This window comes from Sebastes fasciatus, chromosome 12 (assembly GCF_043250625.1).
Source record: "Sebastes fasciatus isolate fSebFas1 chromosome 12, fSebFas1.pri, whole genome shotgun sequence".
NCBI lineage: Eukaryota > Metazoa > Chordata > Actinopteri > Perciformes > Sebastidae > Sebastes > Sebastes fasciatus.
The window spans coordinates 30,070,094-30,089,309 of NC_133806.1; the positions used below are offsets into that span (position 1 = coordinate 30,070,094).

The following is a 19,216-nucleotide window of genomic DNA, read 5'->3' on the forward strand; positions in this document are numbered from 1 at the left end:
AGTGCGGCTTGAGTGATTCTTTACAGCCACTTCTATTGGGGGGGACTTAGCAGGACGTACCACTGCAAACAAGGGGTGAGACTGCAGTAGCCCGGTCCCAGGATAGCTGCAAAAATCTGTTTTGGTCGCGGCGTACCAGTTGTTAAAAAACTGTGTTTTTTAATGCTGCCATGTGCGAAGACGAAGCGAGGACCTCGACCCTGGAGATCTGGATGTCTCGGTGCCGGTTGGGTCTGTGTGTGCACCTTCCTCCGCTGCTGGCAGATGGTGTGAATATCAACAGAGAAAGGACCTGGGAAGGCCCGCAGAACAAAAAGTGAAAAGGGTTCCTCGACAGTTACAAAGAGGCCCCATGGAGAGGTGGTGGAGGGGTGGGGGGGAGTGGCCTTCGTCCTAATGGATAAAAAGAAGGAGGGAGGAAGAGTTTGCAAGGGCATTTGCCGTCGAGAAGTAGAAGTGGATGGAAGAAAATGCGAGGGCCGCAGATTGGATTGGTGTGGAGGCGGGGGGGTCGGGGGTTTAACATGCTTCGTGCTGCGTGGACAGAAGATCAGCTGTCACTCTGTAGTCGGTTTGGCTCAACCTCCCTCCGACCACGCAGGAGGTGGAGAAAGAACAAGTTGAAAATTTGATGACTGTGTTTTCTGACTAATTGCTGGATATGGATTACATTATGTGGGTTTCATCTTAAAGACATTTTTTATCTTAAACATGTATTCCAAAAATCTCAATCACACATTAAAGAAACTACTCAGCAATGTCACACACCACAACAGCCATAAATCCTTTTTCTCTGTTGTTGAGAAATCACAAGGCTCCTGCTGAAAGTAGCAGTGTGTTACGTCTCTCCGTGTCTTGCTGCTGATGATGAGATGGCTGAAAAGGCCGGGGAGTCTTCTTGAAAAGCGGCTCGGCTCAGCGGTGGCGTTACACTGACATGTCAGGGGACATAAAATCTGTCATTTTCATCATGTTCTAGCGTGGGTAAACCTGTTTCCTGCAGCTTTCTCTATCAGATATATGTCTGTGGGTTTATGGCCGTGGAGGCTGGGGCAAGCCCGATCGATCTGCGGGAGCTGTAGGATTTAATAGGTGCACAGCTCTCGCTAAGGGGTACGGGGTGGGGAGGGTATATTTAATCACTAAAAGGGAGCAGGGTGGCGAGCCCCGGTCACCAACGGTTTCTGTTTTATGAGAAGTCAGGGTATCAGTTTTCACCACACTGTGAAATATCTTTGGTGATCTATAGTTTTTTACTGGTGTTTTTATTGTACTTATTGATTTTAGCCAAATCAAGAAATTAAAGTATATGCTTAGTGACACTGATGTGCATCTGTTTAATGAAAAGACAATAACTCCAGAACTATACATGAAAGAATCGTGATACTTAACATTATTTACAATAATGGTGAAGAATTATTTCTTGGAAATACCAGTACTCCTTCTTTAGCACTTTAAATATATACAGATATTAATAGCGCTTGTGTTATAGGACAAGTAAGGTGACATATATTTCTTAATTAATGCATTCATTTGTTAGCTAATGATCTAATTAACATAAATGGTGATTATGGTCACCATTAAAGGAACAGTGTGTAACATTTCGGGGGATCTATTAGCAGAAATGGAGTTTAATATTCATACCTATGTTTTCATTAGTGTTTAATCATCTGAAACTAAGAATCGTTGTTTTTTCGTTAGCTTAGAATGAGCCCTTCATATCTACATAGGGAGCATTCATGGAGTCCGGCATCTTGCTCCGCCATGTTTCTACAGTAGCCCAGAACGGACTAACCAAACACTGGCTCTAGAGAGAGACTTTCATGTTTTTACATTACCTGAAGGCCACCGTAGTTCTCCGACATACTTGTGAAGCTGCAGCAAAGTGAGCCTCAGAGTGCAAAACCATGGTAACGCCAGCCGCCGCTTGACTTCCGTTTCTCTTAAAGTAGAGTTATTATGGTATAGATGCCCTCTGAGCGAGGCGAACGGCGTTACTGCGGTTTTGCACTCAGCGGCTCACGTTACTGCAGTCGTGGAAAGGGAGGAGTGATCAGAGGGTTACTCTGTTGGTTGCAATCTGCATCCACACCACTAGATGCAGCCAAATCCTACAGATTCCCATAAACACACACACAGTAGTTTATTTAGAGTTAATCTCACATACACCGCCCCGGTAGTGTTAATGCTCACTAGAGCACAAAATGTGTATTAATCCGCCACTGGAAGTAGTTCCCAACAAATACACCATTTGCTCCCGTTTGAGTGATGTTTGCTAGAAAACTACAATGCCCAGCTGTTTTAGGATATTACTGAGCTTTTTCTTCTTTCTTTTTAAAAAAAAAAAGAAAGTATATATTTGTGACCTGTTTTTTAAAGATGTATGTCTTCTGTAGGAATAAATGGGCCCGGGGCTGAGTGCCACAGAGAAGCTGGAGAGGTCAGAAAGTAATTAGAGACAAAAAAAACGCATTATTGGTTTTGGTCTTTTCGGTGGGATTTGTTGACAGTAAGTCAAATACAGAATAACGCCAGCCTAAGGCGGCGTTCGGACTGACTGCAGCTCTGCATGAAAGAACGCAGCCCCCTCATCCAGCAATGAAGTTGAACCTGGTTTAACTTTTGCTGTGACTGCGTTGGCCAACTAAATACGTGCAAGCACATTCCTAGTAGTTTACTTTTCAACATTAACGCTGCATTTCTCCTGTTTATCTTGCGTTTGTCGGGGTGAAAGATTGAAAACATTGCCACTAAAATTACTTACCAGAGTTGTAAAATCCCATCTCATTGTATTATAAACTGCTGTGCAGTGTTTAGCATCAGATAAACCATCTCATGGATCTGTTACTCCATCCAGCCTTCCTGGATCCTATTTCATTGTCTCACCACTACCTGAAACAACACGCCAAATGCGTTGTTTCAACAAAGGGCTGTTTTCAGTGAACAAGTCTGTTTTTGTTTTTTCACATAGGGGTTTAAGACACGTACCATTCTGGCTTGAAACCCCTGTAACATGTAACCCTCGTCTCTTCCCACAACACATTTTATGTCTTTCTTCAGTGTTAACGGTCAAATTAAATGCCCCAAAAAGTGTGTTCAAAGACTATCTTTTAGCTTTTGTCATAACAACAGAGCAAAGTTTAAGCAACATTAGTTTGACTGCATCTTTAGATATGTTTTAGGGAGCATTCAGGATCTCAGTTCCTTGTAATCAGTTCATTTTTGGTGACTTCTAACAAACATTGATTACTAAATATAAACACCTTCATCTCCAATCATCTAGTATATTTGGAATTTTAAGAGCCAAATGCGTCTGTGTTCTTTATTCTTTATTAGGATCCATGTCAGTCGATTCCTCGCTCCTCTAGTCTTCTGCATTCAGCTCTTGTCCTCTGTGTTTTGCTCCAACTCTTCGCAGCTTTCTCAAACCCCCCCGAATGACCTTGAACTTCGGCAGCGCACCTCAACCCCGCACACCCGTCTGCCTAATGCTATTATGTTGAGCCCTACATGCTAAAAGTCATTGGTGGTGATAGTGGCTGATTAGATTGTGTCCATTGATCGCGCGGCGTGCTGTTAGGACGAGGACGGCGTGGGCTGCAGCTCCTGCCTCTCCTCCTCAGACGCACTGACAGTCTGAGACGGAGGAGATGGAGCCCCATGCAGGGCAGCAGATTGAGTTATTGATCAGCTCTCTCCTTTCTCCTGTCTCTGTCTCTCCCTGTGCTGCTCCGAGAGACCCCGTCATCAGGATAATGAATTTCACTTATTGCAGATTAACGGCATAAGGTTTGTATGGTAATAATGGCAGAAATTAGCTCTTTGTCACCCCCTCTGGATTTCCGTGAGGAGGGGTTGGGGAGGATGAAGGTTGTTACGGCCCTGTTACTCAGTCTGAGGGCTGTGATTTTAACAAGAGAGAAAGCGCATGAAAAAATATATGAAGGGAGAATTAAGACGAGACTTATGAGGACTGCGATTTCAGCATCAATGAAGTGGCGGAGGAGAGTTCTGATGCAAGAAATTCAGGTTTGATGGAGGAGAGTGAAGGAGAATTTAGAGAGGGAAACGAACACTGAATAGCAGACTGCTCTGTGAAAAAAAGAGAGGGGCGAAAGAGGAGAGATGAGAGCGGATGATTCAATAGAGACGTAAAGAGATGGCGAAGCAGGAGTGGTAAAGTGGAGGGGAGAGAGAGCGAGATAGGCAGTGGTCATACAGTCACCAGGCAGCAACGCCGCTTAAGGGTCGACCATTGTGTCTCCAGCACCCAGATTGGGGTGGTAAAGAATGAATAATGAGGCCTGATTACAGTCCGTGAGATGGCACATTGTTCAGAATCAATCCTCCAGGCAATTACAGGCGGTACAAACAGCAGCCCTCAGCCTCAGCCCGGACAGAGCGGGGAAGCCATTGTGTGTCAGAGGACAACATCATCTTCGTCAATGACTTGTTGCCTCCTCGTGTCGGAGCCATTAGCACTTACTCTCTTCTCCTGCAGCACATTCAGCCGCCCACATTAAAAGCCTCCAGTTCACGTGTGTGTGAGGATATAAGGATGCTTTTCCTTATCGTATACATAAACACATAATGGAGTGCATGTTCCCTTCTTGTTGCAGGTATGGTTTTGGATTGTTGGATGCGGGGCTGATGGTGCAGCAGGCCGCACGCTTCAACACTGTTGCTCCACAGAGGAAGTGCATAGAAGAAGTCCATCCCACCAGGTAAAACCTCAACTTTAGACTACATACTGTATATTTAGTTAACCCCCATAGCTGCTGATGTTCTATTTTTATTGCTTTCCTAGTTGCATCACATGACTTTACCTGCTTCGACAGAACGGCTTCCCCACAGGAATCAATAATCTTTCATCTTATCTTCACCTGTACTGTCACTGCTTTGTGTGTTTGTGTGTGTGTGTGTGTGTGTGTGTGTGTGTGTGTGTGTGTGTGTGTGTGTGTGTGTGTGTGTGTTTATTTGTAAGAGAAGATGGATGTGTATGAGTGTCTATTATTAGTGAAAGAGGTCTGGCTACTGACTGACTTATGTAATGATTTTTTTTATTTGTTAGGATCCTCTCTCCAGGAGGCGTTGTCAGTCTGGACATCCAATCAGATGCCTGCCGTGGGAGGACTAATGAGATCAACACTCTGGAGCACGTTCAGGTCAGGCAACAGTTTTAAAACACACTCATTACATACATACTCAGTACATTGTTCAAAAATCGTTTCTTTCAGGAATAATTTGGTTTTAAAGAGGACCTATTATGCTTTTGTGCTTTTTCCCCTTTCCTTTAGTGTGTTATATAGTTTTTTTACATGCATGTAAAAGGTCTGCAGAGTATGGAGCACAAAGTCCACGCCAAAGGGAGTTAGTCTCCCCCACAGAAACACTGCTGTTGAACTGCCTGTGGCTCAGAGGGTAGAGCAGGTCGTCCACCAATCGGAAGGTCGGTGGTTCGATGTGTCCTTGAGCAAGACACTGAACCCCAAATTGCATAGCCATCGGTGTGTGAATGAGTATTTAGATTAGATCCTGATGGGCAAAGTTGGCACCTTGCATGGCAGCCCACAGTGTATGAATGTGTGTGTGAATGGGTGAATGCTGACATGTAGTGTAAAGTGCTTTGAGTGGTCAGAAGACTAGAAAAGCGCTATATAAATGCAAGTCCAATTACCAGGGAACATTTGCATAACGTCTGCCTAGCGGCTAGTTTGGCACGCCCTAAAAACACAGCTAGTTAGAGCGGAGCTGGAGCGGAGTCCGAAGAGTTTGGTTCGGTCGATCAATCGGGAGGGAGGGGGCAGGAGCTCAAACAGAGCGTTTCAGATAGAGGGTGAAAAGAAGAGTCAGTATGAGAAAAATAAAGCAGTTTTTGAACATTAAAGCATGTAAACATGTTCTAGTAGAAACCCAAAATACAAGTATGCACCTAAAAATAAGCATAATAGGTCCCCTTTAAAAACATAGAAAAAAAGTTCATTAATTAACATGTTGTATCTTGTTTGTGTAAAAAAGTGAAAAAACAGTAAGTTGTGGTTGGAAACCAGCAAAGAAAGGAGGAAGGACTGCTCCTGGCCAAGAAATAGTCCCACACATAAACCCTGGTGTCCTTGTTGTGATTTTAAAGGGTTTCCAGTCTTTATGTCAAGCTAAGCTAAGCTCACTGGCTATGGGTTAGTATTCAACGAACAGATAATATGAGAGTGGCATCGATCTTCTCATGTTACTCTGGGCAAGAAAGCAAATAAGAGTATTTCCCAAATTATCAAACTGTTCCTTTAAAACATGGAAAGGTGAAAAGGTCAGTTTTTCTTGTAAACCTGTGATTCTGCTGTAAATCCATGTTTCCTTTTGACCTCGACTTTATACAAATCAAGACAAAGTGTATCGAAAACTTAACTTCTGCTCGAACATTTCATAGAAATATTTTTTCAGGGTTTCTGTGTCACGTGTTCTGTCTGAGAACAGAAGAGATAAAACAGGATCATACTGTGATGGGTTTATGTGGTGGCTGTTTCATTTGCAGAAAATGGCAAAACGGTGTTTTCTTGAGCACAGGCACATACATGCAAATGTGTTTATGTTTGACTGTGTCAGCAGGCATACGTACTGCGCCGTGCGTGTCTGTGTACGTGCACCTCTGAATTTGTGCGAGTTATCTATGTTTGTGAGTGTGTTGTGTGTACTTGTGAAATAGCGGGGAGAGAGAGAGAGAGAGAGAGAGAGAGAGAGAGAGAGCGAGAGAGAGCGGGAGTGTGTCAGCATGTAAATTGAAAAGGCTTCATCTTTGCGGCTCTGCTCCCTGGCAGAAAGCGTGGGTCAGGCCATCGCTGCGAGGTGTGATTGATGGACGTGTTGCCGTGGTAACACGCTGTAAACAGGAGCGGGCTGTCAGTCTTTTTGCAGCTTGGCGGCTCTCTCTGCGATGTGCCATTGTCACACCAGATGTGCTGCTTGTGATGAACAGGGACAGCGAGAGTGTTTACTGGGTGGGAATCATGGGGGTGGGGGTTCCAGTCCTTTTTAATGAGCACTGATCGGCCCAAAGAGGCATTGCTTCACATTTATAGGAATTGTTCCACATTTTAGGAAATGTACATATTTTCTTGCAGAGAGTGAGATGAAAAGATTGATACGACTCTCATGTCTGTACGCTAAGCATGAACCTAGCTTAGTTTAAGATTGGAAACAGCGAATTTCTCTCTCTCTCTCTAAAGGTAAAACAATCTGCCTACCAGCTCCTCTAAATGTCACTAATGAACATGTTACATCTTGCTTATTTCAAATCAACAATTTGTGCTTATATGGGGGTGTATGTACAGGACTATTTCTTGGCCGGGAGCAGTAAGGTTGACAAGCAAGCAGTGGAAACTCAAAGTTTCTACGTGTTTTTTTGTACAAATTAAACAAACCACACATAACATGTTAATTATCCAGGCTAATTAACAGAGCCAGGCTAGTTGTTTCCCCCTGTTTCCAGTCTTTATGCTAAGCTAAATTAACTGGTAGGCTGGCTCTAACTTTATATTTAGCGTACAGACATGAGAGTGGTATAGATTTTCTCATCTAACTCTCAGCAGGAAAGCAAAGATGTCAAATCAAACTATTCTTTTAAGGTCAAGAATCAATCAATCAGTAATGTGTGTTTCAAAAGTAAAGAGCAGTCTTTATTTCAGTTTCGTCACACTAACAGCCACAGGGTGTCATACAGTGGTACTGATGGTGGAGATAACATGTTTACAGGTTGCTGTGTCTTCGTCCTCCCACTTCCTCTCTCTTGTTTTCCCCATTTCTGCATCCCTCCATCAATCTCCTTGTTCACACCTACCTTCTTTTTTTTATTTCTTGCCACCTGTCTCTCACCAGGTGAGAGTGAGCATCAGCGCCGCGTGTCGCGGTGACCTCTCCATAAGCCTGGAGTCTCCAGCCGGCACTGTATCGCTGCTGTTGGACACGCGGCCCAATGACGCCTCCACTGCCGGCCTGAAGAATTGGACCCTGATGACGGTGCACTGCTGGGGGGAGCAGCCGCGAGGCCTATGGACGCTCCAGGTGAGAGAGAAAGTGTGCTTTCACTGCTGCCATCAGTTGTGCAGCTTTTTATTTGTATACTTTTATGTTTAGGGCTAATTACTTCCTTTAGTACACTTCCATGTAGTGCACTGTGCACACTACGTACTTACTTGCGAGGTGCATGAATTTCAAGAGGGCAGTGTTGTCTCAAATGGCACACAGCTGTTGTGCACTCACCGGAAGCTGTTGATAGTCAGCCACGGACATCACGCCGTATCATCAGTAATTCAATTCAGATGCATAGATTAACTCAATAATGGATTCTAGCTGACTACAGTATAGTGGTACCTTATGGAAAAAATAACTTCTATAACATCTATAACTTTAATTTGGAAAGTTTGGTGTTCTGCGTTTCAATCGCAACCGCTGCAGTTTCTTCGTCCGCCATTTTCACAAGTTTAAAATAGGTTGGCGGTCCCTCCCCTTCCTGTACGTAGCAAAGATGGCGACCGTTGAGGGTGAGAAGCATCCAGCGTTCCACACTCAACGTTTTGACCACATCCGGGTACTTAGAGTACGCACTTATGCACTCAGAAGTACGGAAGTACGCGAATTGAGACACAGCACTAGTCTGCTTAATCTAGGTATTTAGTTAATCACTGTTACACTTTTTAATCACTCTGAACTCTAAAAAAAAGTAGAGATTACAATAAAAAACATTTCATTCAGCTGGTTTGTTTTGCCTGCAAGATGCCCTCCAACATTGTCAACTTTATTAGCATACTGTATATCAATCCTTTGATATGACTTTGAATCCAGTGAAGAATTCAATATTTTTGTCTGGAAAATACTCCACGCATCTCTCAAGTGATAACTAACTCAACTATCTTACAAAATGAACCAAAAAAAAATCATCTTGGCCAAAGGTATATAGCCTACTAATTTTCACCCTATTTCACATACCTCCTCTCATGATATAGGAATGAACTGCTCCGCTTCACATGGTCCCCTTCCAGTAGCTGCGATGTATAGAAGTTTAAAAATAGCCCAGCACAGCACAGCACAGCACAGCACAGCTCAGCTCGGTTCAGTTCATTTTGCCGTAGCAATGTGAATCATCCTCTACTTTCATCTCCGAGTTTCAGCCAAGCATGGCAATCTTCATTTTCCTCCCCGCACTCTTCTTTTCCTTTTTTTTCTCTCATAGATGTGCTGATGTTTGATATGGAGGAAGGAGCTAAAATGGAAGGGAAATTAAGACTGGAAGGTTAAGTAACCTTGGCCGGGTTTGACAGACACAATACTGCCGACGTCTGATTATAATCCATACTCACAGACAGTAGCGCGCTGAGGTCATTTACTGTATATACGTGTGGGTGGTAGCAGAAGGGAGGGCACTCTCTTTCTATGTGTGTGTGTGTGTGTGTGTGTGTGTGTGTGTGAGTGCAAATAGGCATCAGTCCTTGTAAACAGTTGGAGGTTTACAGAGAAAAAGCTGTGAAGATGAAAGACACCCACCCCGCGTCCTCTATCACCTACCTCTTCCTGCAAACACACACACACACACACACACACACACACACACTTTCTCTCTGTCTCTGTGTCTCTCCCACGTCCTCGCACAGATTTACTGTCCCCTCTGTGACCAATTACCAAGGCCCAGTATGTCGCGGAGACGGGGAGGAAACACCGTGAAGCCGAGCCTCATAACGACGGCGCCGCTCATTACCGGAGGGCCGGGACGAGTCACCGCGATGCTCGCAACACGAATTAACGCTCGCTTCTTACGTGCCCGCATGCCTTAGCACGCCGCTAATCAGCACATGCACAAGCACACTGATTGGTTTTATGCTGTTTGTCAACTTTACCACAGATTGGAGGGAAACATGTACACACACAATTACGAGGGCGCTGAAAATAAGACGTGTGAGTGTTACAATGCTTGAAATCAACACAAAGAGGAACAGAGAGAGAAAAAGGACACACACACCTAAAAACAGACTTAAAAATTAAAATCTGTTTCTAAACTGTGATACAGATAGTGTTGGTTACATCTCATGGTTCACCCAAAGTTTACTAATAGAGAGGTGAAGTCCCTCAGCTTCCGCTGGACCACCATGGGACCTTATTATGGAAAGAAATATGTGTGATAGTCAACAGAGAGAGACAAATATGTTTTTGATCCTGTTTGAATTGCACCATGAATCACACATGTGATGATTGTCAATTTAAAACAGAATTTTGCAAGTCAAGAAAGTCTCAGTTTGTCCTAGTATCATTTAGTTAGTGTGAAACCGCTCAGTGAACTACATCTCTCGTCTCGCACAACATACGTCATCGACACTAGCTAGTTGCGTGTTGCTCTGCCTCTACCTATCTGGTGTGGAGACGAGGTTGTGTTGCTCGGGCTCTATCTGTTTGGCGTGGACAGGAGGTCGTGTTGCTCTGGCTCTATCTGTTTGGCGTCAAGAGGAGGTTGTGTTGCTCTGGCTCTATCTGTTTGGCGTGGAGACAAGGTCGTGCTGCTCTGGCTCTATCTGTTTGGCGTGGAGAGGAGGACGTGTTGCTCTGGCTCTATCTGTTTGGCGTGGAGAGGAGGTCGTGTTGCTCTGGCTCTATCTGTTTGGCGTGGAGAGGAGGTCGTGTTGCTCTGGCTCTATCTGTTTGGCGTGGAGACAAGGTCGTGCTGCTCTGGCTCTATCTGTTTGGCGTGGAGAGGAGGACGTGTTGCTCTGGCTCTATCTGTTTGGCGTGGAGAGGAGGTCGTGTTGCTCTGGCTCTATCTGTTTGGCGTGGAGAGGAGGATATGTTGCTCTGGCTCTATCTGTTTGGCGTGGAGAGGAGGACGTGTTGCTCTGGCTCTATCTGTTTGGCGTGGAGAGGAGGTCGTGCTGCTCTGGCTCTATCTGTTTGGCGTGGAGAGGAGGACGTTTTGCTCTGGCTCTATCTGTTTGGCGTGGAGAGGAGGTCGTGTTGCTCTGGCTCTATCTGTTTGGCGTGGAGACAAGGTCGTGCTGCTCTGGCTCTATCTGTTTGGCGTGGAGACAAGGTCGTGCTGCTCTGGCTCTATCTGTTTGGCGTGGAGAGGAGGACGTGTTGCTCTGGCTCTATCTGTTTGGCGTGGAGAGGAGGTCGTGTTGCTCTGGCTCTATCTGTTTGGCGTGGAGAGGAGGACGTGTTGCTCAGGCTCTATCTGGTGTGGAGAGGAGGTCGTGTTGCTCAGGCTCTATCTGTTTGGTGTGGAGAGGAGGTTGTGTTGCTCTGGCTCTATCTGTTTAGCATGGAGAGGAGGACGTGTTGCTCTGGCTCTATCTGTTTGGCGTGGAGAGGAGGTCGTGTTGCTCTGGCTCTATCTGTTTGGCGTGGAGAGGAGGACGTGTTGCTCAGGCTCTATCTGTTTGGTGTGGAGAGGAGGTCGTGTTGCTCAGGCTCTATCTGTTTGGTGTGGAGAGGAGGTTTTGTTGCTCTGGCTCTATCTGTTTGGTGACGACGGGAAGCTGCTTGACATCCCCCTGGATCCACCTTCTCACATATGTTCACATCATACGTATTATTTGTTGTCATATGGATTGTCTAAGTTGTATTTTCATAATGTTGTTACTCTGTACACACGACATCTATCGCACGTCTGTCCATCCTGTAACGGGGATCCCTCCTCTGTTTCTTCCATTTTTTCCCTGTTAAAAGGGTTTTCTTTGGTTATGTTTTTCCTTATCGGATGAGAGTCATACTGTAAAGGACAGAGGGTGTCGTATCCTGTACAGATTGTAAAGCCCCCTGAGGCAAATTTGTGATTTGTGATTTTGGGCTATACAAATAAAATTGACTTGACTTGACTAGTACTATTTTATCCAGCGACTCCTGGTCTTTTTATCAGCCGGGAAGCAAAAGAACGAGCAAGACTCGTTGCTGGTGTGAGTTCATCCCAGTACGAAACACACAGGCATCGTAGCATCAGCCAGATGGACGTCACTTACACGACTTGTGGGTGTGTAGTCTTTATAATTGCGTATTTTCACAGTCTGATGCTTCAACAGTTTTACAACAAACTGAGACTTTCTTGACTTGCAAAATTATCTTTTAAATTGACAAAGATCATATGTGTGATTCATGGCGCAATTCAAACGGGATCAAAAGATTATTTGTCTGTCGACGTTGACTACCGTTCATATGGTCCACCGGAAGGGGTGGGACTTCGCCTCTCTACTGTTTCAATGAAAGAATGTACAAGAAGGACTATTTTAGTCATCTGTACAAGTACAATAATTTGACATATCACGGTTCTTTACCCATTTTGTTATTTAATGGTTTTTGACATTTTCTGTGCTGCTGCAAGAATAAAAATTGCAGAGGCATGCCAATTAAATCTCAAAAAGATACATGGAAACAGAGGACGAGACGGAGGACATACAGGACTGATAGAAAAGGGCAGAAGGAGGGATGGTAGAGAGTGGAGGGTAAACTATAAAATGGAGGCCCTGGGAAGAGACTTTAACTGGACTATCTGCCGGATCAGTGTTTAAAAACTCAAGGGCAGCAGAGGAGGGGTTGAGGAGGAGGAGGAGGGTCTGTGGAGAGTCTATATTGATTCGTCATGATGACAATTGTCAAAGAGCGCCGTGGTGCTGCTGGAATAAAAGCGGGACTGAAGTGAAAAGGGAGCGAGTGTTATGGCTCGAGGCTCGGCTGACCTTCCAGCGCTGTGAAGGAGACGAGACCGCGGGGCTGGAAATACACTCTCTCTCTCTCTCTCTCTCTCTCTTCTCATATGTGCTCTCTCTCCCCTGTGCTCGCTCTACCGCCATCTGTGGTGCCTTCACTCAGTGTGCTTGGACTGTTTATCAGAGACAATGATGCTGGCGGCGTTGCACAATATAGAAAATGCTTATTCCAGCAATGTAGTGTATGGATTTAAACCGCACTGACATGATTAACTATAGAATTTGAAAACAATAATATATAATCATCAATATCTATGATAACCATTAAGGATTATTCATAAGCAGATAAAAGAATGGATGTTATTTCGACCTGGTGTGTCCTTGATCTTCCTTCATCATCTGTCTCTCTCTCTCTCTATCTGTTGTTTCTCTTACACCTCTCTCTCTCTCTCTCTCACACGCCTCCCTCTCATCTTCAAGCATGTCTGTCCTCGTGCAGTGCTAAGAGGCAACATTCTGTTGGAAATGGTAAAATATGCCAGTTAATTCATTAGTATATCATATTTATGATAGTACTGGGCTAGTTTAAAGGGTTGTTTCACCCAAAACCAAAATACAAATAGTTTTGGTTTTGTTTGTCCAGGTTTTTTCAGACTTTTCTGTGATCTCTGCCTCCTCCCCAGTACAATGGAGGTGAATGGAATTGTGTTTGTGGTGCTAACAGCATTGGAAAATGATCTTCAATAAATTCAGTAGCAACATCTCTTTCCTGAATCAGTGCTAATCAACAGAACACAGTGTGAGCAGTTTTCAGCAGAATTACTTTTTGTCACAAGTAAAAATGTTTCTGGAAAGAAATGTTGCTTTTAGTATTTCCAGCACTTTCTCATCCCAACTTGTCACATAGCGACGCTTTGTCAGACCCCCTCGGCATGGGCGCCGGATGTAGGGGGGGGCAAGGAGCCATCGGCCGGTGCGCTGCGACCACGGTCTGCTTGGAAAGGCCCGACCGTGAGTTTTACAGCAACCCTCGTACGGACCTCGCCGCTGCCCGGGACTGTGGAGTTCTTGCCGTGCAGTGCGTGGGGAGGGACGGGATTCCCGGCGCAACTGTCAACCGGGGCGGACTGAGCTCAGTGCGAGGGGTCTGCGGCGACACCCCGTCTTGTTCACCATGCTTAACTGCTGTTTGACTCTTTGCCATCAGCATTCATAATCATACAACCTTTATGATTAAATTGTTTACTAGAGCACCAAGTTCTTCATAGATCTAGCCTCGTAATTCTGTTCTAAAAGTGCTCCAGATTGATGAATTTAACTTGAATACGTTCCAAAAAGAAATTCCGGGGGAGCGCCGCACCACAGTCTCTCAAAATCCTGTGGGAAACACTGTATTACATCATCCAAAGCATCCAAATTTCACCATTGTATTGATGTGGAGGCAGAAATCTCAGAGACATATATCTCAAAACCTGGGCATATAACACGAAAACTATCTGCATAATTAGATACCATTAGAGGTAAGAGACAAATGTCTCTTTTATAATTCGGATAAACCGACTCTTTTAATTGGTAACTGTGACGGGCAGCATTTCTGCGTTATTCTGCTAAGCGCAAGATACTTTATACAGAAATATAAACACACAAACATCGCTCTCCCTTCTACCCCACCTGGCTCCATGCTGCCATGCCCACGGGGAGTGTGTATATATGTGTGTGTGTGTGTGTGTAGCAGGGTGGCAGCGGTCTTTGAGCAGAGATATCTCTGATTCCCAGAGGACTTTGAGACTCAAGCTGACTGTGACTAGTGCTGCTGTAGGAATATAATGGCACTATTTAGCCTGCAGCACTGTGGCTACACACACACACACACACACACACACACACACAAACAGCCACTCTCGCAGGCCATGACTGACAGATCATATGTTTACCATCATCATCTCCGATGCCACGTCTGGAGTCACTCACACGAACCAAACACACAGTGACAAACTGGTGATGGAACAATCAGCAGATAACGTAGGAGCTCTGGAGTTTGATCAGTGCATGATGCAGCCAATAGGAAACACTGATGTTAGCCAATCAGTGTCTTTCATTTTGATAGATAGGATGCAGTTTATTTTATTGCATATTCATCACTGAAGAATGTATCCAGTACTACTCTGGTTTTCTGCAGGAATAAAGACATTTGGATCTGATTCCAAACAAGTTTACCTGAATGTGTTTTATAGTCGCTGTTTATCCTGAGTTACAGGGATTGTGATGGATGACCTGGTTTCTAAGTGTTTTACTGTCATGATAAACAGGAAGGCAATCCAGGCACTCCAAAATATTAAAAATATCAAAACAAGTGGCAACGAGGAAGAGAATATATTAAAAGACCTTTTCTGTAGTTGCTAAATCATTTAAAAAGCCAACATGTTTCGACCACTGTACGTCTTTTCCAGGGCTTAAAAACAAACAGACAAGGCGGATGTGGCCTCACCTACTGTATATAGTATCAACAATCAATGGGAGGCAATCACATGATCACCATAATATTAAAAAATGTTACAAAATACCAAAGAAATAACACAGAAATTCATGTCCTTCATTACTGAAACTACTACTTTACAACAGAGGCTGCAAAGAAAACATGGGAGCCTATACAGAAAAAAAGAAAAAAATATAGAATATTTTTATTATTTATTGTTACTCACAGAAAGCATGTAAAGTCTATATCCTCATTAAGACCAGGATACTTTAAGACATCCAGCCGATGGATCCAAAAAGTCTCCCAATGGTAAAGTTCTCTTCCCTGTTTTACTGTCATATTTAAAGATATTTAATATCAACGCAAAATATCAACTATTGACAGTTGTAGTGCAGAAATATTAGCATCATTGTTAAGTTTTCAAATTAACATTATAGATATTGGACCCTTTATGATGTTGGTATGACAACGTTTTATTTGTTTTAAGACATGTTAACACATTTTTGATAATGTATTCCATTAACTGGTTGTGATATTCTACACACAAGTGTGAGACTTTGATACACAGCTTAGTTTATCCACTATTTGTTATCCAAACTAGAACTAGAAATATGGAAAAAAAAGGAAAGTGGAATGCAGATCTTTCAGCTCCAAATATGTTATTTTAAAGGAGTTTGGATTTCTACATGCAGTTTTATTACTTTTAGAAGTAATAATATAATTTGATGCATTACTTATAACAAGGAAAAATACCACTCACCACTGGTAAACAAGCGTCTCCACACTTTGCTCTAAAAGCATATACAGTAACTGCACAAACTCACACACACACACACACGCACGCACACACACACACACACACACACACTGTCAAAGCCTCGGTAGTTGCTACAGTGAAAACAAACTCACACGTACATCCTCACTAACGTGTACTTTCAGCCTCTCACACACACACTCACACACACTCTCACTCTGGCCCAAGGTGGATTTCTAGAGGTGCATATATTTGCATATATCTGCATGTTTAATGAGTTTTGGGAGATCAAGCGATCCGAGCGGCCCTTTGTGGGTATTTCTTTCTTTTTTTTAAGTGTGCGTGTGTGTGTGTGTGTGTGTGTGTGTGTGTGTGTGTGTGTGTGTGTGTGTGTGTGTGTCTGTGTGTGTGTGCGTGTGCGTGTGTTAGTGTGTGTGTGTGTGTGTGTGTGTGTGTGTGTGTGTGTGTTAGTGTGTGTGCGTGTGCGTGTGCGTGTGTGTGTGTGTGTGGTGGGGGGGGGTCTCCATGTAAATATCACCCACTGTGTGTTGGCACCCGTCACAGATGGTCGGGGGCGAGGGCACCCTGTGGGCACAGGATACCTATTTCTGTTTGTCTGCGTGCTTTGTTGTGAGACTGGGAGGCAGAGAGAGTGTGACTATGTGTGTGCACGTTTACGTGTGTGTGTGTGTGTGTGTGTGTGTGTGTGTGTGTGTGTGTGTGCGTGTCATTTACTATATGCACTTTTTTTCTTGTGTGTTTCTTGCATATGTGTTTGTCTCGGTGCGTGTTGTGTAATGTTCATTTGTGTAATTGCATCTGTGTGTGTGTGTGTGTGTGTGTGTGTGTGTGTGTGTGTGTGTGTGTGTGTGTGTGTGTGTGTGTGTGTGTACTATGATGCTGTATGTATATGCCGAGTGTATATATGCATGTGTTTGCAATGCAATACATATTTATGCAGTGTGTATGTGCGTGTTTAAACGTTTGTGTTAGTGCAACCCTGTTCAGTTGTTTGTGTTTAAGCATGCTGCAGTGTGTGTGTGCGTGCCTGAGCGTGCGTGTGTGTGTGTGTCTCCCAGCATGCAGTGGGGCCATGATGGCCCTGTTTTGGATGATTGATGTGTTGGAGGGATCAGCGAGGAGCCCAGGTTGGGCCAGAGCCTCAGTCTGACACACTGCTGCTTCCCTGCTGCTTTACATATGTAGACACAGCAAGACTCCCTCTCCCCTCCCATCTGACTCTCTCTCTCTGCCTCCCGCTCCAATGCAGCCAACACTCACAGGTTCCTTTATAGTGGTTATATTTTGAAGCTTCTGTTTATTCCCTCAAAGTAAACTGAGTACTCTGCGCTTTTCTAATAACTTCCTGTTGCACATTTTACGCCTGGTTGTCACCTAATGCCACATTCTGAGGTGCTGGGGGTGAAAGTAATAATACTAATTTATTTAGACTTTGAGTTTTGTCTCATAGCCAGGTCATAAAGAATTATAATTATTTATCTGAGTCCGGTAGGTGAAAGGTTGTGTTCTTGTGTTGTTGTTTAGTTTCGTAGAGATTGTGATGATCTTGGCCTATATGCTTTTCCACCCTCATAAAAATTACACACAATGTTTATGAATGTTGTTTCAATCATACAAGTTTCATATGTAAAGATAGCAGCTGCACTGTAGAGATATCAGTATAATTATCAAGTTGTCAAGTTTACACATATCATCTGTTTTCTAAAAAGAGACAAGATAAGAATAATGTCATAATTAAAAATGATAAAGGTTTTTCTTTTTCTTTTAGGAAAACACATTTCAACTAACAACTCTCATATCAAATCTTTTAACATCTCCTCTTTTAGCAATATTCAAAATGAGCTATGTACAAAGTCAGGAAGTCATTTAGATAGAATTTAGCAAATTCATTTCTGGTTTCACATTCAGTAAAGTGCTGTTGAACCCCAACCCAAAGTCCATCCCAAGAAAAATGTTCTAGAAAGCAGGAAGTGATGTATTATACAACTTTGGCAGAATATATCAAAGTTGATGTTTAGAGTGAACCATAGGCCTTTTTCTCAGGATAAATTTTGACACATGATGTAATAATAAATAGGCATAAGTAGAATAGATAGAAGCTAATTTTTTGGTGCATAATAAGTGAATATATTGTTATTTTAGTCGTATATTGTTTTTCTTGGTAATTCTATAATATGTCTGAGGAAAATGTTGAAGTTCCCAACGGCCTCATCTTTTTCCTCTGTCATTAAGCCTTTACATTTCCTGCATTATGTTACCCACTTGCTAGCTTGCTAAATTGTTAGCCTCTGTGGCTTCTAGACGCCGACAATAATGTTAATATTGCCGTTGCTTAGCAGCGGTGTTCCCACGACTTAACCACTTAAACGACAAGCATATTGTGTACACGACTTCCCATGTTGTAAACACGAGCTCGCAAGTTTCATTTGAAGGCACCATGTGTCTTCAACGCCAAGATGGTGACGGACGGAGCCGCCTACTTTGAGCTTCACAACAGCTCTTCAGAAACCTATTTGGGTGACGTCACGGAGACTACGTGCATATTCTACACAGTCTATGGTGTTACCACAGAGTTAAACATGTTGCTCATTCACGTTATCCTGCCTACATTTTCTCTCCCAGTCCTCATTATTTTCTCTAACCAACAAACAGTTGTGCTAAAACCTCGTATCTCCAATCATTTTCATTCACACTGACAGTTGACACCTCCTACCCCCCCCCCCCCATCCCCCCATCCCCCCACCCCCCCACCTGTTTTTTATCCACTTCATACTACTTATTATTAGATATGCAAACTGTCCTGCCAACTTTTTTTTTGACACTTTGGACATATGAGAGACATTTTTAGATTTAAGAAAGCTTGATTGGCATTGTATCCAACATCAAAATTTCATCTCAAAGATTTATCTCCAAAGCCAAGTCAAGTTTCCCTTTCTTAAGATCTTCTTTTTAATGACTCTTCGTCTCCTTTCTAACCGTCTTTGACGTTGGTGTTTTTATGTCCTCCTCTTATTGGCTACATGCATCTTTGTCCTCCCTGTTTGCTCGCCTCTGTATCGCCATCTCTTTCTGAACTCTCATCCTCTATCGCTGGGTCTCACTTTCCTCTCTGTGGCACTCACCCGTTTCAATATCCTGCCATCTCTCGCCCATCACTAATCCCCCCCACCTCTCTTTTTTTCTTAGTTTCTCTCTCTGGCTTTGAAATCCTTCCCCTCTCCCCTCTGTTCCTCTGCTTCTGCTAATCCTTTCATTTTCTTTGTCTCTCTTTTGTCTAAAAGTCAGTTT

At 43.6% G+C, this 19,216-nt stretch overlaps 1 protein-coding gene across 1 annotated transcript in view; it reads left to right on the forward strand.

The window, feature by feature from the left end:
• Positions 1-19,216, forward strand: part of LOC141779855 (furin-like protease kpc-1) — a 211,859-nt gene that overhangs the window by 172,414 nt on the left and 20,229 nt on the right. The window contains exons 15-17 of the mRNA XM_074654880.1: positions 4,620-4,724; positions 5,072-5,165; positions 7,870-8,055. Coding sequence (XP_074510981.1) covers positions 4,620-4,724; positions 5,072-5,165; positions 7,870-8,055 — 385 coding nt within the window. The remainder of the gene's footprint in view (positions 1-4,619; positions 4,725-5,071; positions 5,166-7,869; positions 8,056-19,216) is intronic.